Source organism: Talpa occidentalis, unplaced genomic scaffold, assembly GCF_014898055.3.
Source record: "Talpa occidentalis isolate TD23 unplaced genomic scaffold, MPIMG_talOcc4v2.1 talOcc4.7, whole genome shotgun sequence".
NCBI lineage: Eukaryota > Metazoa > Chordata > Mammalia > Eulipotyphla > Talpidae > Talpa > Talpa occidentalis.
Window position 1 is genome coordinate 135,425,086 of NW_023605083.1, and position 25,726 is coordinate 135,450,811.

Consider the following 25,726-nt stretch of genomic DNA (forward strand, 5'->3'; position numbering starts at 1 on the left):
GGGGGGGGGTCTGCGGCCGCGTCCAGGTCTCGCGAGAGCGCTCGAGGCGCTCGGCCAATCGCGCCCGGACGCGTTGCCGTGGCAACCCTCCCCCCCCCCCCCCCGCCCGACCCCCAAGCCGGGCGCTACGCCCCGGAGGCCTCCCCGGCGCCCGCGCCCCCCGCCGGCCCCTCCGCGGCTCGGGGCTCCGGCCGCCCCCGTCCCCGCGGCTCGGCCGGCGCTGGCTGCGCGGGCGGCGGGAGCCGGGCCGAGGAGGGACGGCGGGCGGGGAGCGCCCGGACCGGACGGCGCGGCCGGCGCAGGAGCCCGTCCCCGAGGGCGCCGCTTCCTCACGCGCGGTGGGGGCGCCCCGTGCTCCGGGGTCGGGGAACCCCCGCGGACCCCTCCCTGGCCGGCGCCCCCGCGCCCCCGCCCCGGCCCCGCGCTCGCGGGTCGTGTCCTCTGGGTCCTGGGGCCCGGGGCGGCCCCGACCCTGCGGGAGAGCCCCCCCCCCCGCCCCCGCCCCCGGCCTGGACCCCGCCGGCCACGCCCTGGTTCGCCTCCCCACGGCCGGCCGGGCCTGCGTCGCCCCCTGAGCCCCCTTCTCAGGACCCCCGCCCGGGGACCTCGTGTCCACGACATCCGCAAAGACCCTATTTCCAAATATGGCCAGATTCACAGGTTTGGGGTGAATATCCATTTGAATGTTGGGGGACACCAAGATTCAACCCAGGGTAGCCCCTTCCTTTCATGGGGGGAGCCCCGCCGGCCCACCCCAGGCCTCTGGCAGTCCAGCGTCAGGCTGCGCCCCCGGCCCCCACAGGTGCCCAGCTCTGCTGGCCCAGCCGGGCAGGTGTGGGCCGGCTCGCTGGCGGGCTCTGGGCGGCGGATCCCACTGGGGAGCCGCGTCACGGGGCAGCACAGGGCTCGCCCTCCCCAGCCCGTGCCCGCCACCTCGCCGGGCGCCAGCTCCTTCCCTTCTTCTCTCCCAGGATCTGGGAAAGCCACAGTCCCCGTCCCCTTCCGCCCTGCCCGGCTGCTCAGGACCGGGCTGCTCAGGACCCGGAGCGGAGCAGGGGAGCCAGGAGCAGGCCCAGGTCAGGCCAGCCAGAGCCTCGGGGCATCCTGCAGCCGACCCCAGCTCGCGCTCCCCCGCAGGAAAGCACCAGTGCTTGTTTCAAGGAGCGCGTCTGTTTTTCTTCTTTCTACATCTGCGCTGACATCCTGCGATTCTTAGAGAACCACGCTTCTGAAGAGCAGAGCCCAGGGCCAAGAACGTCGGGGCCAGCAGAGGCTTCTCCGAGGAAACCAACAAGCAGGGCCTTGGCCTGGCTCACAGGCTGGGTGGGGAGAGGCCGGCAGGCCCAGGGGAAGGGAGCGGTCACAGTGGCCGGGGACTGTGTTTGCTGGGGAGGCAGCCGTGACTAGGACTGAGGCAGGCAAGCGAATTCTTGCATGTGACACCGAAAGGCACTGGGCTTCATTCAAATGGACTGGTGTACCTCAAAGGGCGTGACCGAGAGAGCGGAGACAGTCCGCGGAAGAAGTCTCTGTAGCCAGTAAGGGGACACGCGCCAGCATATGTAAACAGCATCTACGGCTCAACAACCAAAAACCACCTGATTTTAAAATGGGAGAAGGACCTGAACAGATTTTTCTCAAGAAGATATAAAATGATCAATAAGCGATTGGAAAGATCATTCCTCATTAGGGAAGTGCGGTGAGATGCCGTCTCACGCCCTTCGACGGCCACTGTCAGAGCAAACAGAAATGACAAGCCTCGGTGAAGAGATTGGCGCCCTAGCGCCTTGCCGGTGGGCATGTGAGTGGCACAGCCGCTGCAGAGAGACACATTGATTGGTAGTTCCTCAAAAAGCTGAAGGTAGAGCTCTCACGAGATTCCTCTCATAAGGACGCATCCGGAAGCTCTGAAAGCAAGGACCGGCAGGGGTCGTGTGCGCCCATGTTCTCAGCTAACTATTCCCAATAGCCAGAAAGCGGAAAAACTCGAGTGCTCACCTGATGCACGCTTTGGCAAACGAAGCGTGGTGTGTGCAGGCTGCGGAATGTTACTCAGCCATGAAAGAACAAGCACTGGCGAGCGTACACCATGGACGAAGCTCGAAAACATGAAGCTCAGAGAGAAGCCATTCAGGGAGGGACAGATGTGGCACAGCTGCACGTCGGTGAGCTCCCTCGACTAGGCAAATCCATTAAGACGAAGCAGGCCAGGCGGGCGGGACTCTGGGCCAGGCGTGGGGAATCAGTCTCCAGTGGGGACGGTTTCTGTTCGGGACCTTGGGAAGGCTTGGGTGGCGGTGGTGCTCGCCCAGCGTGTAACCGTAGCCAGCTGCACTGGGGGCTCCCAAGGGGCCCGAAGGCCAGCGTCGCGGGTGTTCACTGCCGCTTAATAACTCACCTGGTTATTACTGTGCCAGAAGCCACTGAATCGCACGCTCGAGTGTGCACGTCGTGCAGCATGTGGATTGCATCTCAGTAAGGCATTCCCACAGGGGGAGCCCCCAGCCCCTGCACACAGGCCCCTCTATTCCAAAAAGGGACTTGATGCCTCCAAGGCTCTGGGTGGTGAGCCTGGAGCACAGCGGGGATTGGGGCGGCCAGCTTGGAGGGACCCTCTCCCCTGTGCTCGTCCTGCCCGTGCCTCCCGGCACCCGCGGCACAGCCCAGGCCGTGGGCCGCTCCCGGCTGGCTCTGTGTGAGCACACGGCCTCCCCTCGGAAGCCAATTTTCTGCACAGCGAAGATGTTTCCTCTGTGCCCACTTCAGCAGATGGCCCCCACCTTGGCCTGGATTGAGAAGCACAGGAAGCAAACAGGGACAGCCGGCTTCCTTGGCAGTGTCCTAGGCCTCCAGGCACGCGCCGCTCGGCTCCCCCACGCCCCCTTTGGTCTCGTGTTTCTGCAGCCTGGAGCCCTGCCAGGGCCCAGCAGAGCTCCAGGGGGCGGGGGCGGGGCTGCTGCCCCCAGGAGGAGCCTCTCCTGGCCCATCCTCTCTGCCCTTCCCCAAAGCCACTCAAGCCCCAGCTCGTGAGGGGTCGTGGCAAGGCTCAGCCCTCGGTGCGGGCACCCTGCCCGAGTGCCCACATCTCCTGATTCATCTGGAAGCTGAGAAATGGTAACGGGATTTCCTGGGCCCTGGCTCCGGTTGCCAAGGCTCGAGACAAGAGTTGGTGGAAGAAAACCAGGTTCAGTCAGGGGCCAGACCCCGAGGACAGGCCTTCTCTGTCTCGGGCCATCCCCAACCGTGAAGCAGCAGGGACGGACGCGCGGGGGCCCGGGAGCGGGAAGGTCTGGTCAGCAGGGATGCCCCCGCCGAGGCTGCATGCTCAGGCCGGCTCCGCCCTCGCCTTCCTCCGTGGGCTCGGCGGCGTGCCTGGTTTGGTCCGCAAGAAAAGATAAACAGGAGCAGGCACAGGCAAGGACCAGGCCAGTGACCGGCTGGTGGGGGCACGACGGAGCCGGTCACCAAGGACATGGCCTCCTGTGTGGTCGAGGGCAGGGGTCTGGCCAGCTTTGCGGGAGGGCAGAGAGGCGGGTGCCCACAGTGGCTGGGCCGGTGCTCCGCACCCAGAGCTGGGGGCGCCAGGTGTCCTCGCAGGGGCCTCCACCGGAGCCCACGGGGTGGGGAAAGCCCAAAGGGACAGTGGAGGCCTTTGGTCCTACCCTGTCATCCCCAAGGCCCCGGGGATGGCTGTCCCCTTCCTGGAGTGACCACGCCAGTCTGGGGACGCGCAAGAGCTGACCCTCCGGGGAGAACCCAGACACACGGGGCTTTCTGGCCGGAGGCTGGGCTGCCGGGACCGCGGCCGGCACGGCAGGGAGAAGGCAGGTCTTGCCTCCACAGCAGGCCCATTTTGTGGAGCCCCAGGGGCTGAGCTGGGCCTCCCCTGGGCACATGACCACCCCCAGGGGCGAGCGTGACCGAGCGGCCAAGCAGGGTGACCGGTGGCAGGGCAGATTGGAGGGCATGGATGGGGCTGGGCCCCTGTGAGCTGCAGCTGGCCTCTGGCCCATGGCCACCAGCCCTCCCAGGGCCGGCCCCGGCCCCGCCCCCAAGACCCCATCTCTGTGGTTCTGCCTCCTCGAGGTGATTCTGCTTGGACGCTCTGCGCTGAGCCCTCCCCAGCCCCGGGGGCTCTGGCCTGCTGTCTGACCGCCTGGCTGGGGCTTGGGGCACGGAGGAAGCGGGGTGGAGAGCTGGGTGGGGGAGCCCGGAGACCTGGGCGGCCCAGGGTTTCGGAAAGGCAGACCAGGGCCGGAGCCCAGGGCCAGCACCTGCCGTGGCGGGGCGAGGGGCTGTGGGCTCCAGGAGGCCCCGCCCGGGAGGCTGGCCACGCCAAGCCCCACAGGAAGCAGGCTGTGCTCCGGCACCTTCCCAGCGGCTCCTGCTTCTGAAGTGTTGCGCTCGGAGCCACAGGCCTGCGGGGAGTGCTGGGCTCTCTGTAACGCCTGCGGCCACCATTTTTACTTCTGCTGGTTGGTTTCTTGGGCCTGGTGGGCAGTGGACTCTGGTCAGAGCCATGGGAGCTCGGTGGTCCCTGGAGGCCAGCAGAGAGGGCCGGCAGTGGCGGGCACCCCAGCCTCTGGACCTGGCACCTTGGAGGCCCGGGGCGGGAGCCGCTCCTGAGGGCAGGATGCACTTGCCTTGCAGTTTAAGACACATGCATGCGCTGGCCCTTCCGGCCACGTCCAGGCCCTCCAGGCTTGGTCCCACCTCTGCTGCCCTTCAGGGGCCATCTGATGAGCCCAGGGCCAGCCAGCCAGGTGGTGCTGGCCAGACACAGGATGGAACCCCTGGGTTCCAGGGGGCGGGGAGGGGGGCAGCCACCCAGAGCCCAGTAGGAGCTGAGAACTGGCCTCAAGGCTTCCGCGCTCCCCCATACTGACTGGCTCCCGGGGGCAGTCACTGCAGCCTGAGGTGGGGGGGGGGGTCGACAGTTCAGCCTCCGGAGAAGCCCCGCCCAGCTCCTCGTGGGGTCTTGGCGCCCTCGGAGGGAGCATCCGTGAGAGGGGGCTGCCCCCCAGAGGCATCCGTGGAAGGGTCTCAGTGATGCAGGAAGAGGAGCGAGGCCGCCTGGCCCGTCGGCCCCGCATACCCACCTGCCCCATCCCAAGCCGGGCCGGGCCGCAGCCGCGCAGCGTCCGCCAGAGCAGGGGTAAAGGCCGTGGCCGTGGGTCGTGGTCGGCGCTAATGTGGTTGAAATGCCCTGACGAGCCCCTCCATGGAGTCACGGGGAGAGCGGCCCGCGGCCTTGGGGCCTGCTCCCCCGAGCGAGGCCTGTGTGGGGGCTGCTGGGCGGTACAGGCGCTGCCGGGCAGGGGCTCTGGTGTGTGGCTGGCCTCTGGGGCTCCAGCCTGGCGCCCCCACCCCCCCAAGCCCGGCCTCAGCCACGCACAGGCGGGCAGCCCCAGGTGGGCCGGTCACAGCGTCCCTGGGAAGGGGCAGCTCGTGCACCCCGAGCTGGGGTCTGGCGCGGCCCCGAGCAGCCGGGGAGCGAGATCTTCCCGGTCACCCACCCCCCGCGCGAATCTGGGGCCACTGTCTTCCTGGAGTGCAGGGATGGCCCGGGAGGCCCAGAGGACGGGCGCGGCCAAGGACGGGCTGGGGGAGACAGGAAGAGCAGGGCAGTTCGGGCCGCAGGAACCTGGGCCTGGGCCTGGGGCTGGGCGTCGGGGGGCTCCCCCGGCGGGCGGGGCTGTGGGGTGGTGCTCTGCACCCCAAGCCTGGTGTGGCCCCGCTGCCTGGGGGGTCACTTTGCCTTTCTGCGTCAGCCCAGCAGCCCGGCGGAGGGGCGGCCGGGGGCCCCAGAGGGGACCTGCGAGTCCAGGCAGCTCCAGCCCCCCTCGGGGGACGCCCCCCAGCGGGCAGGGCGGGGACACCCCCAGCTCAGAAAAGACACTCCAAGGAGACCCCAGTCTTTCTTCACTCTTTACTGTGTAAAAATAAACTCAGCAGTTCATGTCGTTTCAGCAAGAAAACGAGGAGGAGAAAGCAAGAATACCGGTGGGAGCAGTGCACGTCCAGACTGCGGCGGGGCTGGCGGGGCCCTGGTCCCGGCCCGCGGCCACCCCAAAGGCTGCAGCTCGTGTGAAAAATGTACAGCTTTGGTAGCAAATAATGGAAAAGTAAGACGCACCGGCTCCTCGTATGGTACAGTATGTACAGCGCGACAGGGCCCCCGCGGGGGCTGCTGCTTTGTTTTTGTGTTTTTTGTGTTTTTTGGCAAATGAGACAAACTTGGGACTCTAAGTATTGGGCTTTGTTCCCCTCAACGACTCGTCCCTCTAACGAGCTGCACCGCGCCCACCTTCCCCACGGCGCCGCCCCGGCCTCCCGGCGCGCATCACGCACTGTGTTTGCGACGGGGCCGGGCTGGGGCCCCAGCGGCCTCGCCTCCGGGGTCGACTGCCAGCGCCCGGCGTCCCCCGCCCGGGTCGGGGCTGCTAAGCCTCAGCCACGCTGAACAAGGCAGCTCCGAGACGCGGGGGACGCCGGCGACGTCCTGGCCCCCAACACGCCTTTGAGAACATGTGGCCCCTCTGGAGCTCGGTGGGATGAATGTGCCCGTGCCGCCCCCCTCGCCGCCCCCACGCCGCCCCCCGACCTCAGGTCCCAGGGCTGGTGATATTCGCAGTCTTAGAAAATGAACGGGGCATCTACGAAAGGAAAAGCAAGCATACAAAATGTGCCTCTTTCTTCCAAAATACACGCTTTCGGTCCTGTTTTGACGGCGCCTGAAAGTATTTTCGAGGGAGATACAGGTTGAATTAATTTATGTTTGTCCTTTTCTTTCATAAAAATACTCTGGTTTGGTAATAAACTTTTTCTTCTACAGTAAGAGAAATAACACTGTGGTATCAAAAGCGAGAAGGCTTACGATTCCAGTGGGATCTAGGCCCCGGGGTCCGCAGGCCGCGCTCCTGCCTCGGACACGCGGGGGGCCGGGGGCCACCAGCTCGGCGGGACACGCGCTGCGGCCACAGCGCTTCCGGCTTCCTGTCCTGTGAACGGCTGACCTGAGATAGGCAGGTGTTACTCAGTGCAAGAGGGAACGTCTACCCGCTGGGGAGTGGATGGCGGCCGCCTGCCGCCGGCGGTCCTCGGGGCCAGCACAGGGCCGCGTGGCAACACAGTGAGGGCGGGGCCCGTGGGGCGCCGCGGGGGGTGAGCTCAACGTCAGCCTCCGGCCCAGGCGCGGGCGCCGGCGGGGCAGGAAGGTGACGGACACGGGGCTAAGCGTCTGGGTGAGCTCTGCCCCTCCGGCGGGGGCAGAGGATGGCTTGTGGTCCTGAACGGACGGCTCCCGCGCGCCTGGGCGGCGGGTCCGCGCGCAGGGCGGGTGGCGGCCGGGGGTGCCCGCCTGCCCACGCACGGCTCCGAGATGGCTGGAGTGAGGGGTGGGCCTGTCTGCTCCGGAGGGCCGAGCCCAGGCTCGCCCCTCCCAGCCCGAGGGTTCTAGGCTTGTTCTCACGACGGTGGAGTGTACTTCTGGGCGTGTTTGGGGAGCGGGCGGGGAGAGGGGACGCGCGCTCGGACCCCTCCGGCGCCCTCAGCTCGCTCGCCCGGCCATTCGCGGCAGCTACATGGCGGTCACAGGACAACGGCACGTAACAGAACTGGGGGAGTCCATGCAGGCGAGGGGGACACACGGTGACCGGGAGTCGGGGACAGGCCCCCTGAGGAGCATGCACACAGGAGACCCCGCACACCCAGAGGGGCCGCGACCCGACGGCTCTGACGAAGCACAAGGTCTCGGGAAAGCCGCCGCCGGACGGGGGAACCGTGCAGACACCCACGGGACACCCACGGAGACACCAGCACAGACACACACAGACACACCGGTTCCCAACAGCAGGGCGTGCGCACGGGGACGGGCGCCCCCGGGGGGCAGGAGACGGAGCACCTGCTCCTCCGAAGAAATGTCTGCAGCTGCGGTGAGCCAGGCAGCGCAGGAGGGTTTCTAGAAAGGCCGGCCAGCCTGCTGCTGATCAGACTCCTGCTGAGGAGTCCAGGGCGCCCTCGGGGCATGCGGCCCCAGGCAACTAAGCAGGGAGCTCGCCCCACCTACCCTGGCTGATCCGCAGGCGTGCACGCGCACACACACACACACACGCGCACACACACACACTCACTCCTCTCCTCGAGGACCAGAAGGAAATACCCATGAATGTTTCTCATGGGAAAAGGAAATCAAGGGCCCTGGACGCTGGTCAGGGCTCGGTGTCACCAGCTGGTGACAGGCTTGGGGTCTGTGAAGTCGGCCCCGGCCTCAGGGGGAGGCTTGCCCCCCGGGGCCCCAGGACATGCCCCGGGCTATGTGCCAGGAGGTGGGGGGGCTGCCTCCCAGTCACTGGCGTTTCCAGTCTCAGAAGTTGGTTCTCCATCAAAATGTGTGTTTCTTGGTCTAAACGACCCCCCCGAGCTGGCCCACTGGAGCCCTGGTCACCCACAGCCAGAGGCAGAAGAGGGCCCCCGGGGGTCTTGGGCTGCGGCAGGTGCCCTGTCTCAGAAGCACCAGCTGGCCACTGAAAGGGAGGGGCAGGGCCCAGTCTTGCTGGGCGCAGGGAGGCGGGAAGGCTGTGCCAGGCACGATCCTGGGCCGGAGCTGGCAGGGCTGGGCATGCAGGCTAGCCTCCCGGGCCCAGCGCTGCCCTCCAGTGCAGGATCTGGCCCGGTGCTGGGGGCGAGGGGCTGCGGGCTGCTGACCGGCCTGCTCCCGGCCTGCCCCTCCTGACGGGACAGCGGGGCTGGCCCCCAGGACACTGTGCATCTCCGGCCCTTCAGGGAGAATCACTCTCCACAAGATGGCAATTCTCTGGAGAGCACCCCCCGGCCTTGAACGTACCCCAGGAGACGCTTATTTGATCCGCGTAGAGCTGTGTCGCTGGCGAGGCCTCGCAACCCGAGACGGGTGTGTCTGGGAGCCGCGGCGGCCCCAGCGGCAACCGCGCAGACTTGGCAAGCACAGACCTCGGCCCGCCTCGCGTTCCCGCAGCCGCAGAGAGGAAGGAAACGAAATACCTCGCTCCGAGGGAGAAGCTGCCCCGACGCGCACACGCGGCCAGCCCGGCCTCACTCGCTTCGCGCCGGGGCGCCGGATGTGGGGGCCGGGGCGGGGCAGGGCCGAGCCGCGGGCCAGCCAGCGGGGCGCTCCTGGGGCGGGAGGCCTGGGCCGTCCCTGGAGGAGAGGAGAGGGCAGGGCGCGCGCACACGTGCACACGCACACACATACACACACACACGCGCAGGGCAGGCGGGCAGGGCGGCCGGCCTCAGTTGATCTGGCGGCAGGCCTCGAATGTCCACTTGGTGGCCCCGCCGTAGATCTCGATGTGGCTCTCGGCCCAGGCGATGACGTTGCCGGAGAGGGCCTTGGCGCTGCAGGTGGCCAGGCTGTACACCTCCCCCGGGGTCAGCTTGCGGTCCCAGATGTTGAAGTGGGCCAGCTCGCCCACGAACGCCTGGGTGGCATCGAACCCGCCGCCCAGAGTGTCCTTCAGGGAAAAGCAGAGGAGGAAGGTGGACGGATCAGGGGGGCGGGGAGAGCGGGGCCAGTCTCCCTGCCCTTCCTGCCTCGGGTACCACGGTCCGTCTCTGCGATCCGGCCCCGCCCTCCGCCCCAAGGGAGGCCCCCTGCCCTGCACCAGAGCACGTGGGGACAGCCATGGGGGCGCCACCCCTGCTCCCAGGCCAAGAGCTCAGACCCCTCTGCCAGCACCAGATGCCCAGTAGGCGCAGGGCTGGCCCCTCCTCCCTGGAGCCGCACGGGGGACCCACCACTCCAGGAAACAGGCTGTACCCCAAAAGGCAGCTGAGCCTTCCCATACCAAAGCAAGAGCTGCTGCAGTCACCCCGCCTTCCAGGAGCGCCCCGGGAGCAGGCCACGCGCCCTCTCAGAGGGGACTCTCCCCACAGCCCTCACTGTCCCCCTGCACCCCACTCCCCTCTCCTCGCCGGGTCTCTGGTTCTGGGTGCCCCTGCCAGTCTCCCCGGCGCCCCCAGTACCTGCTCCTGGCCCAGCACCAGCACGCCTTGGGGCTTGATGGGGTGGTAGGGAGCCAGGTTCTCGCCACTGCCGCCCTGCGTGCCGTCCTGGTAGGCCTCCCAGACCCCGTCCCGGGTGGTCCAGGTGACGCAGATGTGGTGCCACTTGCCGTCATTGATCACGAAGGGCAGCTTGGCCACCTGGGGAGGGCACAGGGCACGTCGGCCCGGTCACCAGGCCAGCTGGTCCGAGGGTCCCCGGAGCACTTGCTGAATGCCCCGGCGCCGGCCCCGGCCCGGTCTGTCCGTCTGCCCCTCCTCCTTCCCCCGCCCCGGCCGCCTTCCCTTGCGCGCCCCACCTCTCGCTGCCAGGTCCCCCAGGCACGGCCACCCGCCCTGCGGGGAATGAACGGCCAAGGAGAGGCGCCGGCAGCTCAGGCTCAGGTCAGCCTCTGGCCGGGGGTTCCACGCACCCTCTAACATTCCGGGGGGGCAGCCTGCCCCGTGAGCCCAGGGAGGTGGGACCCGGGAGGGCCCACCCTTTCATGCAAGGCGTCCAGAACAGGGTTTGGAATCCAACTCCAAGTCGGGTGTCAGGCATTTGCTGCCAAGGCTGGCCCAGGCGAGGGAGTGTGGGTGCTGGTGGCTGACGCCCCGACTGACAGCAGGCTGAGGTGGGGAGTGGCTGGGGGGGAAGGTGCGGCGTGGCGTCCTCTGGGGCAGGGCCCGCTGGACTGGGGCCTCCACCACCCCAGGGCACCTATGGCCCTGGAGTCTGCAGGAGCAGAGCCTGGCCCCAGGCCCTCTGGGGGGAGCCCGGGGCTAGCGTGGGGGTGAGGGAGCGAGGACGGCCCAGCTCCCCCCGCCCCCTCCAGCCTCTTGCCAGGGACCTGCCCCACCCTGGGGTGGGGGCACATAAAGGAGGGCCTCTCGGTGTGTCGGGGTCCCCCCTCTGCGCCCCCACTACCAGCAGGCCCTCTTCTGGGGCCCCCCGGGCATCTGGGCCTCAGGGCCTACCTTGTCGTTGATGAGGATCTCCATGGGGTTGTTGCCCCACTCGATGAGGACCAGCTCGTTGGCCTGGCCGGGCACGGCGTAGGAGAAGGGTGTGCCCACGCCGGGGGCGGCGCTGGACTTGAGCCACATGCACACGGAGAAGGAGTACATCTCGGGCAGGCTCCGCCTCACCTTGGCGTACATGTAGTTGGTGCGCAGCGGGAAGGTGAGCTGGAACTTGTCCCCGGGCCGGGTGTCCTTCTGGCCTGGGAGGACAGGACAGCGCCTCTGTGCCCGCCTGCGCCCGCCAAGCTCCGGGACACGGGCGGCGCCCTCGTACGGGGCGGGGGGCCAAATGTGTCGCCCCAGGGCCCAGGGCCAGAAGGAAGAGCTGACAGCACCACGGCATCCTCAGGGGCGCTTGGGTGTGGGGGGGCGCCCAGGCGAGGGCAGGGAGCGGCTGTGCACCCGGGTGAACTGACTCTGGAAGGGAAGGCTGCAAGGTGGAGGCACCCTCCCCGAAAGAGGCCCCCTCAGAGCCGTGCCCTGGGCCTGACCCCTGCCTGTGGCTTGCCCCAAGCAGTTCCCCGCCCAGATGGCCAGGCCTGTCGCTGCCCCAGCACGTGAAGGTCGCTCATCTGACCCAGCACCTCCCCCAGAGGGCTCGGGTGCTCCCAGGATCCCACCTACCCACCACAGGAGGGGGCATTCCTGCAGGCGTTCCGGTGGGTCTGGGCCATGGAGGGAGCCCAGCTCCACAGGGTCAGCAGGTCACTGGAGCCAGTGCCCCCAACGTGATTGCCAAAGGGCCCTGCCACTCAGCCACAGGGGCAGCTTCTGTGAGTTCCCTGGAATGCCAGGCCCCCAGCCTGATGGCCTATGCCTGGGCACGCTGTCTGCCCGGGGCATCTCCAGGGCACACTGTCTGCCCCGCCTGTGCCCATGTGGCGCTGGCTGTGGCTGGGCCTGGTATGACCTGCTCCAGACCAAACGTGCCACCCTGGCAGTGGGCGTGGGCACCAGCCTGAGCCCAGGAACACACATCTGCCAGGAGCACACACCTGCTGGGAGCACACACCTGCCGGGAGCACACACCTGCCGGGAGCACACACCTGCCGGGAGCACACACCTGCCGGGAGCACACACCTGCCAGTCCTGAGCCTGCACAGGATCTGCTGGGCCCACCACTGGCCCCGGCCAAGAATCATTTCTAGAAAGTGTTCCTGCTTGGCCAGCGCCACCCCTTTGACTCCAGGCCAGGTGTCAGGGAACAGAGCGGGGTGCCCTCCGCACCACCCCCAGCCGGCAGCCCCGCCCCCTGCCGGAGCAGAGTCGGCCCCTGGCCTCTGGGTGTTTTTCATTCCCGAGTCTCCCTCCTCCCCCCTTGCTCCTCGCGCCCCGCCATCCCTCCTTCCCCGATCCGTGTTCAGTTACATAACGAGCCTTAAGATGGCACTGTTTAAATCCATCCGGCACATCTTGCAGTCCAAGAAGGGTCACGTGGCCGCGCTCTGAGCCCAGCACCCCCCCTTTTTACAACCTTGTTTGATTTCTGCGACTTCAAGGCTGAGCCGCCTGAGCTCATCCGTGCACCCCAGGCGTGAGCTGGGCGCTGGCTGCAGCCGGGGACCCGGGAACGTGGCCCTCAGGATGCCCAGGCTCGGGAGAGAGCGCCTTGGGGAGGGGCCGGAGGGGCGGCCCAGAAACCCCGAGAGGACAGCAGGGGTGCCAGTCCGGGAGCGAGCCGCTGCTGGCTCTGCCAGGGCCCTGGGGGACCAGCCCCGAGTGAGGCGCTCTCCGCCGGGACGGGAGGGGCTGCGCCCCGCTGGAGCCGGTGTCCCCTTGGGGGGCTGGGGCCGGCCACACGGCGGCCCAAGTTACCAACGATGAAGCAGATCGGACTTGGGAGAACCCCGCGGGCGCGCCGTGTCCGCGGCGGGAGGGCCCCCCACGCAGTCCCTCCCTGTCTTCCCTCGCGTCCCCGCCAGGCCCCCGCCCCCCCCCCAGCCGCCGGAGCCGGCCGGGCGGCGGGGGTGAGCGCGCCGGGAGGGAGCCGGGCGGCGGGTCCGGGTCCGCGCCCCGCGGCGCCCCGGGTACCTTTCTCCAGCTCGCTGATGCGCTGGTGCAGCGAGGTCAGCGCGCTCTCGATCCGGCCCCGCTCCTCCGAGTCGTTGCGCGGCCCGCCCGCGCCCTCCTCCAGCGTGTTCACGCGGGACAGCACCTGCCGCTCCAGGTCATCGATCTTGCTCTGCAGCAGCTCCCGGAGGCTGTCGGCCTGGCCCGAGGCGTTGAGGCGGCTGTGCTGCTGCGGGGAAGGGCGGGGGACCGAGCGTTACGCGCGGGGCGCGCGGCCGGCCGGGGCCGGGGGGCGCGGGGGCCGCGGGCGGGGCCGGGCCGGCGGGGGGGCGCGGGGCGGGGGGCGCGCGGGCCGCGGGGGGCGCGCGGACCTCGAGGCTCTCCAGGCGGGCTTTGAGCGACTGCAAAGTTTGCCCGAGCTGGCTGAGCGTCTCGGCGGCCGGCGTCCGGGACAGGTCGCCCATGGTGTTCTTGGCCGAGCCCGGCTTGCGGCCGCCGCCCGGCCGGGCCTCGCCGGCGCCGGCGTCCAGCGTGCTCTGGCTCTCGCAGCGGCCCAGCTTGGTGGTCAGCTCGCGGATGGTCTCCTTCTGGCTCAGGATGGTCTCCCGCTGCTGCAGCACGGTCTCGCGGAGCTGCAGCACGCTGCTCCGGAGCTCCTCGGCGCCGCCGGCGGCCACGGACGCGGCGCACATGTCGGCGTCCACGGGCACCGAGGTGCAGATGAAGCGCGTCGGCCCGAAATCCTGGGCCGCGCTGCCCAGGAGGCAGAGGGCGAGCAGCGCCCAGGGGCGCGCGGCGCGGCGGGCGGGCATGGCGGGGCGCGCGGGGCTGGGCTCGGCCGCGGTCCGGGGTCGGCGCTCTGGCCGCGCTGTCCGCTGGCCGCGCTGTCCGGCCCCCACTGCCGCCCGCGCTGCGGAGCCCGCGCCTTTTATGCCGCCGCGGGAGGGGCCGCGCCGACGTCAGCGGGGGAGGAATCCCGCTTTAATCGCCGCGCGGGCCGGACGCGGGGGACAGCCCCCCGCCCCCCCCCCCCCCCCCCGCGCTTCCCCCGAAAGCACCGCGCGCGGCCGGGGGGAGGGGAGGGGAGGGGAGGGGAGGGGAGGGGCGGGCGGGGCGGGGCGAGGGGCGCCGGCGGCTGCTGGGGCGAGCCCCCCCCCCCCCCCCCCCCCCCGCGTGCCGTCCCGATCTCCCCGAGCCCGGGCGGGGGGCCTCGCGGGCCGCCAGCGAGCGTCGTCTCAGCTGCGCTGAACCCCGCGGGGCCGGGGCGGGTCCCCCAGGGCTCAAACCCTGGCGCTTGCTGGGGAGCGCCGGGGAGCGCAGCCTCGAGGCCCGCGAAGCCCAGAGGGGGGGCCGCGCCCACCCCATGCTCCTCAGATGTGCGAGATTGAGAAGCCGCCACGCAGAGCTGGGGGGCTGGGGGCTCCCGGCGCCTCTTGCCTGGCTCTTCTGCCCCCCCCCCCCCCCCCCCGCTCCCCCAGCTCCCGCCAGACGCGCCCCGGGACCTCTGCGAGCACCCCGCGGAAGGAGCCTTTTCCGCCAGGAGCCAATTCCCGGAGCGGGGGCCGAGCCCCCCCAGGATCCTCGGCCAGGGCTCCCCTCCCGGGAGGCCGGGCCCCTCCCTGCTCCCCGTCTGTGTCCGCGCCGGAGCTGTCCCTGCTGCCTGCCTGGGGGCGCTGCGGGTCTGGGGCCCCTCCCGGGGTGATGGCAGCGGGGGTGGTCCCGGCCCGGCCCCCCGCCCTGTGGGGCGCAGGGTGGCACCTTACTCGGCACAGCCCCCCCCTTCACGGCCAGCGACCTAGGCGGGTGGGGGGGGGCTTGGCCCCGGCCCTGCTCCACCTGTGGAGCCGCCGACGTCCGGGAACCGCGCTGGGCCCAGCGCCCCGCCCGAGCGCCAGGCAGCCGCTGCCCAAGCTCCCGGGGAGGGGGACACCGAGGCCCAGGGCCGCGCAGGTTCCAGCGCACCGAGCCCCAGCCCCAGCCCTCGCAGGAGCCACCCCCTCCCCAAGCCGCGCCGAGAGGCAGCAGGTGCGGGGCCGTCCCAGAGGCCCCGGCGGGCGCTGGGGGCAGCCCTGGCGGCAAGTGTGGGCTCCCGGGGTGGGGGGGGGACAGCACCCCCCCCCCCTCTTCCCGCGGCCCTGCCCGGCCCGCGCCGCCTCGAGCAGTCCCCGGCCCGGCGGCCAGCCCGGCCCTGCACACCCCAGGCCGGAGCCGGCGGGGCTTCCCCGCGCCAGAGGGACCCCGCGGCCCGCACACGGTGGTCCCCGACTCTGCGCCCCAGGACGCTCGCCCAGCACGGAAACCTCCAGGCTCACCCGGACCGGACGGGGCGGGCGGGCAGCCGGGAGCCTCCCCGCGCGAGGTCTGCGCCCGACGCCGCCCGCGCCCCAAGTCCCCCCAGGCCGCTGCCTCTGGCCAGGCCGCTCCTGCCGTCTGGGCTCGGGTGGGGGCGCGGAGGGGCCCGCGGGCGGGCAGGGCCGTCCTGGCCCCCGAGTGCCCGGGAGTGGCGGGATGAGCTTTGCCGGCTGGGGCAGACCTCGGAGGGGCCAACGGGCGGGACGCCCCTCCCAGGGGACGGAGCAGCGGGCGGGAGGACCCCGGGCAGCGTGGGCCGGGTGGGAGCCTGCGGCCAGGGGCCGGGCCTTCCCCGCAGCGGCCACCTGTGTGGCCGCTCTGCCTGCAGGAAGGGTCCTGCGGCCACCAGCGGTGGGGGGAACCCCTGCCTCCCCCTACCCCCACCCGGGACCCGTTCTCACCGGGACACCAGCCCCGGGGGGAGGCGAAAGCCAGTCCTGGGGGTGTTGGGGGTGGGGGCGGGACGCTACAGGGTCTCCCAGCCCCAACCCCAGGGCACCTGGCTGCTTGGCCGGGGTCTGGGCCTGCGGGAACCCTGCCCATGCCCTCAAATATGGGCACCCGGTTTTGCCCCCCCAGGCCTGGCCCCGTGCCCCAGAACCACCAATGGGGTGGGGAGGACGTCCAGGTCCTCACCGGCTGGACGCCGGGCGGGCCGTGCTGTGTGGGACGCAGCGCCCAGCCTGCGCGCCCCTTGTTTTTAGTATCGTTTATTTAATTGTAGGTTTTATGATTTAAATTTTAGCGATGGCCGGTTTAACAATCAGCTCGCAGGTTCCTGGAAGTGCAGCTGTCAGCTGGCGGGCGGGGTCGCTGGCAGAGAGGGAGCCAGGGGGCTGTCAGGGCCCAGGAGAGGCAGGGGTGGGGTCTGGGCCCAGGAGAGGCAGGGGTGGGGCCTGGGCCCAGGAGAGGCAGGGGTGGGGCCTGGGCCCAGGAGAGGCAGGGGTGGGGCCTGGGCCCAGGAGGGGGGGGCGGGGCTGGGCTCCACTGGCCCCCACTGGCCCTGGAAAAGGCCGCAGGAGAAAGCTGAGCGCAGAGGCCAGGCCTGTCCTGAGGGTCCTGACCCAGCAGGCTGGGGTCACTGAGACTCTCCCCCACCCTGTGGCTTCCAGGAGGTCTGTCCTCTAGGGCTTGAGCCTGTCTAGAGTCTCTCGCTGAGCAGAAATGAGGCCCCCTTGGGTGGACAATGGGGAGACCCTGGGGGGAGCTGGGAGGGTATCCTGAGGGCCTGGGAGGAGCTGGCTGGGGTGGCACAAAAAGGATTTGGGGGATCTGGGAGGGCTTGGGAGGATCTGGGGAGTCGGGAGTGGAGGGGTCGGGAGGAAGAGGAGCAGCAGCCCTCGCGGACTGGGTGCTGGTGCTTGGCGCGTGCTGGGTGGAGCGCGGACCCCTGGGCTGGAGGTCGCCTGCCGTGGGGCGCTGCTGGGGGCCCAGGGCCTGGCCCAGGAGGGAGGACTCTCCGCAGGAGCCTGGCAGAGGGTGCTCCAGGCCCACGGGGACCCTGTGCACTGCTCCTGAGTTGTCTCTGTGTCAGCAGCCCCCACCCGGGCCGGCTGCCCTGTCTGAGGGGCCTTTAGGACAGCCGCAGGCTGCCCGCAGCTGGCCGGCCTTGTGCCTCACACGGTGTCACACACCTCGCATCGTGGGGCCACGGCACAGCCCGCTCTGGACCCCAGGACACGGGCTTCCGGCCGCCCCCAGGAGAACAGGCCCTGTGGGTGCAGCCAGACTGCCAGAGACGGCCCGCCCTGGGCTCTGGCCTCCTGACAGGTCCCACCTGCCGCATGGGCTGCACACCTGCACACACACCACGCTCTAACATGCAGGGCACACACGTGTACACATGCTCACGCTCACACAGCACACCCAGTGCATACCTGCAGACACACAAATACATGTGCATACAACTTGCACATGTGCACGGGCTCACACGTGTACACAACCTGTACACACACCACGTACACGGTAAAGGCAGAGCGCGGGGTCCTGCCCGGAGCCCTAGTGCAGGACACACCCCACCCCTGCAGGTGAGACAACTGGACCCAGGGCTGCAGGTGGACAACTGGACCCCTGCCCAGACTTGGCATGGGCATGTCCCTGCCACAGGGCCCCTCGCCACGGGTCTGCCGGCCCCAGCCACGTGCTGATCCCCTGACGCTCGCAGCGGCCATGGGGGACGGGGCTCCGGGGCCTCTGGGCAGGGAGCATCTCCCACCCCCAAAACCACAAGAGGCCGCTGGCCCCATCTGGCCGGGGACTCGGTCCTGGTGGTTCCCTCCCAGCCTGGCCCTCCCGGGACCAGCCCGGAGCTGGCCACCGGGGTGGGCACAGCACGTCTCCCAGTTACGGGCAGTGCGAGCCCTTCTGGGACAGACTGGCCTCGCTGTCCTCCAAGCAGGTTTCTGCGCGGGGCAACCTGGGGCCTGGGACAAAGACCAAGTGCTCGTGGGTTTGCCTGGCTCAGCACGTGTTTCCAGAGGTGCTGCTGCAGGCAGGCAGGGCCGGGGCCAGGGCTGGGCAAGACGGCTCCTGCCAAGAGCGCCGGGGGGTGTGACCACACCTCAGTGCAGCCCATGAATCCACGGGAGGGGCCAGGGATGCAGGGGGGGGGGCGACGGGGTGCAGCAGTCAGGGGCTCTCCTGAGGGCCTGGGTGAGCGCGTGGGGGAGGGGGGGCTCACTGGAGCACTGCCTGGGGGAGGGCCCTCCTCTCCCAGAGTGCAGTGCCAGTCCCGGAGCCCGGGCGCGGGTGGTGCGCCGGGTCAGGAGGCCTAGCACCCGAGGCAGGCCCCGTAGGCCCCCTGAGGGGAGCAGGCTGCAGGGAGGCCGGCGCAGAAGGCTGCGGGGAGACAGGAGGCTGGGCTGGCGGCTGTGGAGGAGACAGGACGGCTGAGAACACGGAGGAGATGAAGTGTCAGGACAAGGCGGGGACGTGTCTGCCGAGGGAAGCAGGAGGAACGCCAGGGAGGGAGTGCGTCTGGGGGTTCACCCTGGGTCAGGCCCTGCGAGTGGCTGTCGGAGCCAGGGGTGAGACTGACCGGTGAGGTCCGAGTTCTGGTCTCCCAGCCCAGGACCTCAGTGCTGTCTGACAGGAGATGGTCCTGGGCCGAGCTGAGCCTGTGGGGCCTTGGGGTCAGGAGGAGCGTGGCGGCCACTGGACCCCTAGAGCCCATGGGCAGGGAGACCGCCAGGGAGGGCTGGGGAGGGGCGCTCCCTGTGCTCAGCCTCGGGCGGGGTGTCCGGTCTCTGAGTCTGGCCACGGTGACCAGGGCCAGCGCTGGCCTCTGCTGCCTGCCAGGGGCCGTCTAGACTCCAAGGACCACCGCACACTTGCCCGCCCTCCCCGGGCGCTGCCGGCCGCCCCCAGGCCCGGCTTGGATGAAAGTGCCTGCTCCTTCAAGTTAATGGCATCTGGCTGGCGCGGTGGGTGCCAGCGCGGGTCCTCGCGCATCAGTTTCACCATCTGCCAAACCCCAGGCGAGAGCACATGAAATATAAAATGAGTCGAGGCATAAAAGTGTTTCGGGATAAAAATGGCACCTGCCGGCGAGGGATTACAGTTATTACAGGCCCGGGGGCCAGGCCATCGCTCACACCTGAGCGGCGCGCGGCCTCCAGCTCTGGCCCCGCCGGGAGAAGCGGGGCGGCGCCGGGAGGGTGGTGGCTGCACAGGCGTCTGGGGTCCAGGGCGGACAGAAGCCATGCGTGCTGGCCTCATCTGGCCGCTGAGCCGGGGCTCCTCGCCGGGGCGCGGGCTTCTGCCCTCCGTGTCCCGCACCCCGCGGGCCGTGAGCGCTCGCCTGCCGGTGCCTCCTGGACCGCGAGGGAAGTTTTCCCACGGAGCTCTCCCTCAGTCGATGTTTGGAATGTTCTTGGTTTTAGGTTTCACTGTCAGGCACTTCCCTAAATCGGTGGCATCTGGTCGCTGCTGCGGAGCTATATTAAGATCCCACCGGCTGGCGTCTGGCTGGGTCGGGAGCAGCAGCACCGGGTGACCTGCCATTTCCCGGCAGGAGCTCGGGGGTCTCACTGCGCGCCCTGGGCGCCCATCCTGAGTAACGCGTCACCCCTGCGGTTGGAGCCCTGCAGAGGGCCGGTGGCCGCGGGGGAGGTGGCTCTGGGCAGAGGGCCTCGTGGGCTGACGTCAGACACTGTGTTGTGGGCTGCTCTCAGATGCTGTGACGTGAGCTGACCTCACACTGTGACGCGAGGCTGACATCAGACGGCCCGGCGGCACCGTGGAGGCCTGGCAGGTGGCTGCCGTGGGTGGGGCCAGCTGTTCTGTGACCTCGGCGATGTGGCCGGGCAGTTGGTGGGCTCGGACCCGTCCGGGAGGGCGCCCGTCAGAGGGGCACGTACGGGCCGGGAGGCGGGGGCCTGGCGCTGCATCTCAGCCAGGCTGCACACAGCCCTCTGGCCGGCTGCGGACAGCAGGAAGCTCTCAGGCCCTGCAGGGTGCGTGGCCCTTGGGAGCAGCGCCGGTTGTGCGCGCATGCACGCGTGAGGGAAGTCTCAAACAACACACGTGGCTGGGAGCCAGTGGAAGGAGGAGGTGGCAAAGCCCCCTTTCTGGCAGGAGCTGGCTTCCTGCGCGCCTTCTGCCCAGGCCAGAGCCTTCGAGGCAGGGCTGCGGCAGGGCGATGCGGCCACACCAGCCATCAGTGACCGTTGCTCAGGCTGGTCCCCCACGCTAGCAGCAGCCCGATCTTAGCTCCACTGGCCCCGCCGACCTCCAGGAAGGGACTGGGGCCAGGTGAGGTTTGCTTCAAGCTCCGTGACCCTCTGATCGCCTGCTAGGGTGTCTGGGGAGTACCCTTCAGGGCCCTGGCTCAGGCTGGGGGCCCAGCAGGGTCTCCTAGAGGGAGTGACATTTAAGCTGAGCACTGAAGCAGAAGGGGGAGTTGCCAGGCGGACGTGTCCTGGGGAGTAAAAGCAGCCGTGCAAAGGCCCTGAGGCACAAGGTAGTGGGGACACCCGTCCCCAGGCGAGGGCCCCCCAGAGGGGTGGGTGTGGGTCGGCGCCTCCTGCGTTGCCCTTGCTAAGGCTCCAGCTTGTGCCGGGGTCATGGGACACGACAGGCAGGTGAGGAGCAGGTGACTATTTTATACCCGCTCTGCAGCACTTGGTGGAGACCCGGCCAGGGCTGGCACCAAAGGAAGCAGGAAGACCGGTCGGGAGGCCGCCCTGGTGACCGGGGAGCGCGACCCGCGGCCCTGGGCAGGAGCAGGCACAGCTGGGAGACCCTGGAGGGGGGACCTGGCCCAGAAACCCCCTCCCGACGGTGCCGCCTGCACAGCCCCTCCGGGCCGAGGCACCAACCCGGAGCCGCGGGGGCGGCGGAGCGCGGGAGCCGGGGCGGGGTGGGCACCGACCGGCCTCTGCATCCAGCCGCGGCGCAGCAGCCAGCGTGGGCGGCAGCTGGGGGGGGGCCGCCCCCTCTGTCTCGCGCTCGGGCCTCCCCCGCGCTCGCCCGGCGTAGTATTGGGGTGCGCGGAGTCAGGCTCCTCCCGCCACGCGCACAGCAGCAGTAATGGGGAGCCCGCGCCCCGGCAGCGCCAGAGGCGCGCGCCCCTTTGTTCCAAGTAATTAATTCGGCTCCGCGACGCGCGCGACGCCCGGGCGGCCCCGCTGGCCCCTGACGCCGGGCGCTCCTGATATGCGGGTTCATTAAAAATTTAATTTGAGGTTTGAAATCTGCCGTGTTTCCTTTAAAAGGACGGCAGAGATGCTGGGGAGGGAGCCCGGGGATGGGGGCGCGGATCTGGGGGAGGGGGATCCCCCGAGGGCGGGGCCTTCCCAGGGCCTCTCTGATTGGCCTGTCGCGGCCATGCTGGGGGCAGGGCGCGGGGTTCCGGCTGCTCCCCCACCCCAGCGGCTGCCCCTCCCAGCCGCTGCGGGGAGGCTGCTCCGGGGACCCGGGGACAGCCAGGGTGGGGGGGGTTTCACGACACCCCCTCCCGCCGCGTGGCCCTCCCGCTCCCTGCCAGGTGGTTGGTGCCATGACCCCCCAGGAGATTGAAAGAAGGGCGCCCCACCTGCGATCACCTGCGTGGCCGGGGGCAGTGATGGGATGGGGGGCAGTGCACGACACCCCAGGGAATCACTGGTACCCCAAAGAGTGCAGTTGGTCCTGCTTCTTCATCTGGACGCCCCCTCCCAGCGCCCCCTCCCAGCGAGCAGCGCCCACAGCCCCCCCACAGGAGGGCGGGTCCAGCGCTGGGGGATGCAGGGGGGTAGGAGGCACTGACGCCCCCTTTCCTGGGAGGGGGAGGGGCGTGGAGAGAGGGGTGGGGGGAGGGCTGGGGTCCCGGGAGGGAGCTCGGGAAGGCTCTGGCCCAACCTCTCCCGCAGGCCCACCAGGCCTGGGCGCTGGGCGGGCCGGGCTTGTGCGTTCCGGCGGCCCCACGTCCTTCCAGAGTGATGAAGGCCAGCGCCTGCGGCCAGCTGGGGAGAGAGGACAAATTGCTTCGCAAAATTGATCTGCTGCCCCGGCAGTTACAGCCCGCCGGGCTCACGGGGGGCTCGCGGGCCTGGCCAGGTCTGGCCGCGTCCATGCGTGGGGCGGACTTGGGGACTGGCCGCGGCAGCACCGCAGGGCACTCACGGGGCCCATGGCGAGTCCCTCGGGGGCCTGGTCACCACCTCCCCAAGCTGCCCCTGCCCAGTGGCCGGCGGTCCCGTCCCCTGGCGAGCCGCGGACTCTGAGGACTGAGATGGGCACACTCCCGAAGACGGGCTGGGCCTGCAGCGCCTCCCGGGGCTCCCGCACTGTGCCCGGCCCCCAAGCCTGGAAGGAGGATGGAACCGGCTGCCCTGGCACACCGGGCTTGCAGAGGGTGCAAGCGCTCAGGGGACCACGGCGAGGCGCGTGGACCGGCCCATGGGCGGAGGGGTCTGCCCGGGAAAAGAGGGTGCGCCCCCAGGAGAGAACACCGGCAGCCCCCACCCCCAGCCCACTCCAGGTGCTTGCCTGGCTGGGAGAAGCCGGCCCACCGCAGCCCCGCAGCCCCGGGGCGCCGCTCTCTTCCCGCCTCCAGGCACTCCTGGCTCCGGTGCCCTTTGCACATGGCTGGGCAGCAAGAGGAGGCCAGGGCGGCCGGCGGTGAGAGCTGTGGCTTCAGGCCCCTCCTGGGCCAGGCTGACCTCCCGCTTGCCCGCTGCGTGACCTCCTGCTGCAACTTGGCCTCTGCGGCCCTGTCGAGGAGTGCGTCACCCCACAGTGGCATACGCTTTGGGAAGGCGCTGGCCCAAGGGGCCTTAGTAAGTGCTGAGGTTTGTTGTGTCCCCCAAGATGCTCAGGTACCGGCTGTGATAGGGAGCGATACAGGAGTGATATGGGGGCTGGTTGGTGCCAAGCCAGGACGCAGGAAGGAACCCGGGCCTCCGGGCAGCACTGCAGGCTGGGCCCTCCCCCCTTAAATTACAAAAAAAAAAAAAAAAAGGATTTGTGGTGAAATAGATCCAGCATAAGATTTACCATTCTGACAGTTTCTAAGTGCACTAAGCACGTCCATGGCTGTGCGGCGTCTCCCCTGTCTCGTCTCCAGAGCTCTCTAGTCCTCCCAAATGAAGCTCGGTCCCCAGGGGACCCCACTTTCCTGCCCTCCCCCAGCCCTGTGCCCCCACTCTCTGGATCTGAGGACATTACATCTCCCCAGTGAGTGGATCCTCCAGGGGGTGTCCTTGTGTCCGGCTTATCTGACTCAGCACCATGTCTCAAACTTCCATCATGGTGTCACGTTCGTCTTTCCTGTTTAAGGCTGTATACTATTCCCCCCACATGGCCAGACCACACCTTGCATGTCCGTTCTCCCGACAATGGACACTTTCGTGAGTGTGACTAACCTGCCATGAACAATTGTCTCTTCACCTGCTTTACCTTGTGGGGGTACATACCAGAAGTGGGGCTGCTGGGTCGTGTGCCACCCTGGCCCAAACGCAGAAACAGAGCTGCCCAGAGGCTCCCAAGGGCTTGCTGGGTCCTCGCTCCTGGGTGGGAGGCAGCATCCTCTAATCCCAGCTTGCTTGCTGAAGCCAGGCCTCCTCCACCCTCTCCCAGGGCCTATTCCCAGGCCTTCTGGAAGGTTCTCCAAAGGGGTGATGGCTGCACCCCGGCATTTATCACAGGAGGAGGCACGCTGGGCCAGGCGCAGTTCTCCTCAGCCTCAGCTTGCCCCCGTCCTTGGTGCTGGGAACCAGCGGGCATGGGCCAATGAGGGCTTCCGGGGACGGACAGATGGAACTGTCAGGAAACAGCAGTGCCTGGGCGCAGGCTTATCACCCAGACGGGGCGCCACCCTGACCCTCAGCTGCTGCTGCATGTTGGGCGTCCTCGTTTCGGCTTGGGTGGCCTACATGGCTCCCTCTGCCCTGGCCTGCCTGGCCTGGGGTGGGAAGAGGACTCTGCCCTCCCAGGAGCCGGGTGCCGGCCAGGGGCCTCAGCTGGCCACAGCACCTGCAGATGGGCATGCTGGCCCTGGGGTCAGGGAGCAGACACTGGCAGGGCCTGTCATGCCCAGCCCGTACTCTTCTGCCCTGAAACAGAGGCTGGTCCCCGAGTGACGGGGAGGAAGGCAGCCTCTGCCCACCATGTGATGTCCGGGGCCGGGGCAGGTAGGAGGGCCTGTGGCTCGTCCCCGAGGCCTGCGTGGTAGCTACCGGGCCTGCTGTCCTGCCATGGCTGCAGCCTGGGCTCACGCTGGGTCCTGCCCAAGCCCCTGCTGTGTCCCCTTGGAGGCCACCACAGCCCTTGCTGCCACCTCCTTTCGCTGATTTTGGCCTTCGCCAGCCTCTGCCCTGTGCAGGCACCGGCCCGGTGGAGGGGGCTGCTCAGGGCGCCTCCAACCCGCACCGCCCCGGACCTCTGGCTGGCCAGGGGTGGAGAGGGGCTGGGCTGTGGAAGCAAGAGTCACGGGAGGGGGGAGATGGGCCGGGCGTGTGCACACGCGTGCTGGGGACGCCCCGAGCCCGCTGCACAGGCTGCTGCCGTGGCTGTCAGCGCACGTCACTGCGGACGCAGCAGGCACCTGTGTGAAGGCCGGCTGGGCACCTGGACTGCTGGGCGGGAGGAGAGGAGCGTGCGCGGGAGCGGCGTCCACACGACAGACTCCGGATTCACCTCATGGCGCTGTCTGTGGGGCCACGCACCCTGGCCATGTCCTCTCCTCGCTGCCGGCTGGGCTCTGGATGCCCCTGCTCACGCCCACCCTCCCTCCACGGGAGAGCCGGCAGCCCTCCTGGCCCCCCAGGTCCTCCCCAAGTCATCCCTGGCCTCCCCAGGTCCTTCCCAGGTCCTTATCGCCCCCCCCAGTTCCTCCCTGTCCTCCCCAGATCCTCTCTGGCTTCCCCAGACCTCCCCAGGTCCTCCCCAGGTCCTTCCCAGGTCCTCCCTGTCCTCCCCAGTTCCCCCCAGCCCCCCAGGTCCTCCCTTGCCTCCCAGTTCCTTCCCAGGTTCTCCCTGTCTTCCCCAGATCCTCCTCAGCGCCCCCAGGTCCTCCCTGGCCCCCCAGGTCCTCTCTGGCCCACACCCCGGAGGCTGACCCCGAGCACAGTGCCAGCTCTGGACCCCCGAGCTTGGCTCCCTGAGCTCCCTCCGCTGTTGTTGAAGTATTTTGCTTTGGGGGGGTCTTGAGCGTCTCCAGAGACATCAATCAAGGTGACGACTGGACCTTAGGAGGCTGCTGTGGGTGTCCACCCTGGGGCGCCCCAGGGAGCTGAAAGTGGGGAGGGGCGCTTTCACATTCTCCCTTTCTGGGTCAAATACCTCTTGCCTATGGAGTGGGGTGGGCACAGCAAATGCACCCCCCGGCAGGATGGCACGGGAGGGGAGGCACCTGTCCCCAGGTGGAGCACAGCAGCCCTGGGAGGAGGGGGAGAGGGCACCATCTCCGGGGGCCACCCCCCGCGGCCCCCAGCTCCCTGCAGCTGGATGTAGGCGGCAGATGGGGCGCCCAGCTCACAGCCAGGAGCCGGAGGGGGCAGCGCACGAGGTGAGGGCATGGACAGCGCCAGCCTGGGCTGCACAGACCCCCCAGCCCTCTAAGTCCGGGTCCCCAGGAGCCAGCCCAGAGCTGCGGCACCAGCCACACGCCCCCCGCCACCCGGCCTGGATTAAGCAAGCCGGCAGCCTGCCTGTGGGGCCCCTCCACCCCCGCCCCAGCGCAGAGGGGCCCACCAGGGGCATGTCCGACCCCCCCTGAGGCCAGAGATGGGACTAGACGAGGGCTGGCGGCGAAGCCCCCGGGAGAGTGCCTGCAGCCCCAAGGGCGGAGGGGGTCCTGGCACAGTCGGGAGGGTCTTGGGTGCTGGATAGACCCAGC

The 25,726-nt window shown here is 69.3% G+C and overlaps 1 protein-coding gene across 2 annotated transcripts; it reads right to left on the reverse strand.

The window, feature by feature from the left end:
• Positions 1 to 1,290: 1,290 nt before the first annotated feature.
• NPTX1 (neuronal pentraxin 1) lies at positions 1,291 to 15,502 on the reverse strand. Of its 2 annotated transcripts, XM_037494050.1 has the most exons (7): positions 15,475 to 15,502; positions 13,428 to 13,884; positions 13,078 to 13,285; positions 11,002 to 11,246; positions 10,006 to 10,185; positions 9,243 to 9,494; positions 1,291 to 1,301 (listed from the first exon to the last, which is right to left on the reverse strand). In XM_037494050.1, exons 2-6 carry the CDS (start codon positions 13,866 to 13,868, stop codon positions 9,273 to 9,275), a joined length of 1,296 nt encoding a protein of 431 aa, XP_037349947.1. In that variant the 5' UTR covers positions 13,869 to 13,884; positions 15,475 to 15,502; the 3' UTR covers positions 1,291 to 1,301; positions 9,243 to 9,272. The 2 variants fall into 2 exon arrangements, with proteins under 2 accessions (XP_037349947.1, XP_037349948.1); XM_037494051.2 differs by lacking the exons at positions 1,291 to 1,301; positions 15,475 to 15,502 and having other exon boundaries at positions 9,167 to 9,494; positions 13,428 to 13,868.
• Between the last annotated feature and the right edge of the window lie 10,224 nt (positions 15,503 to 25,726).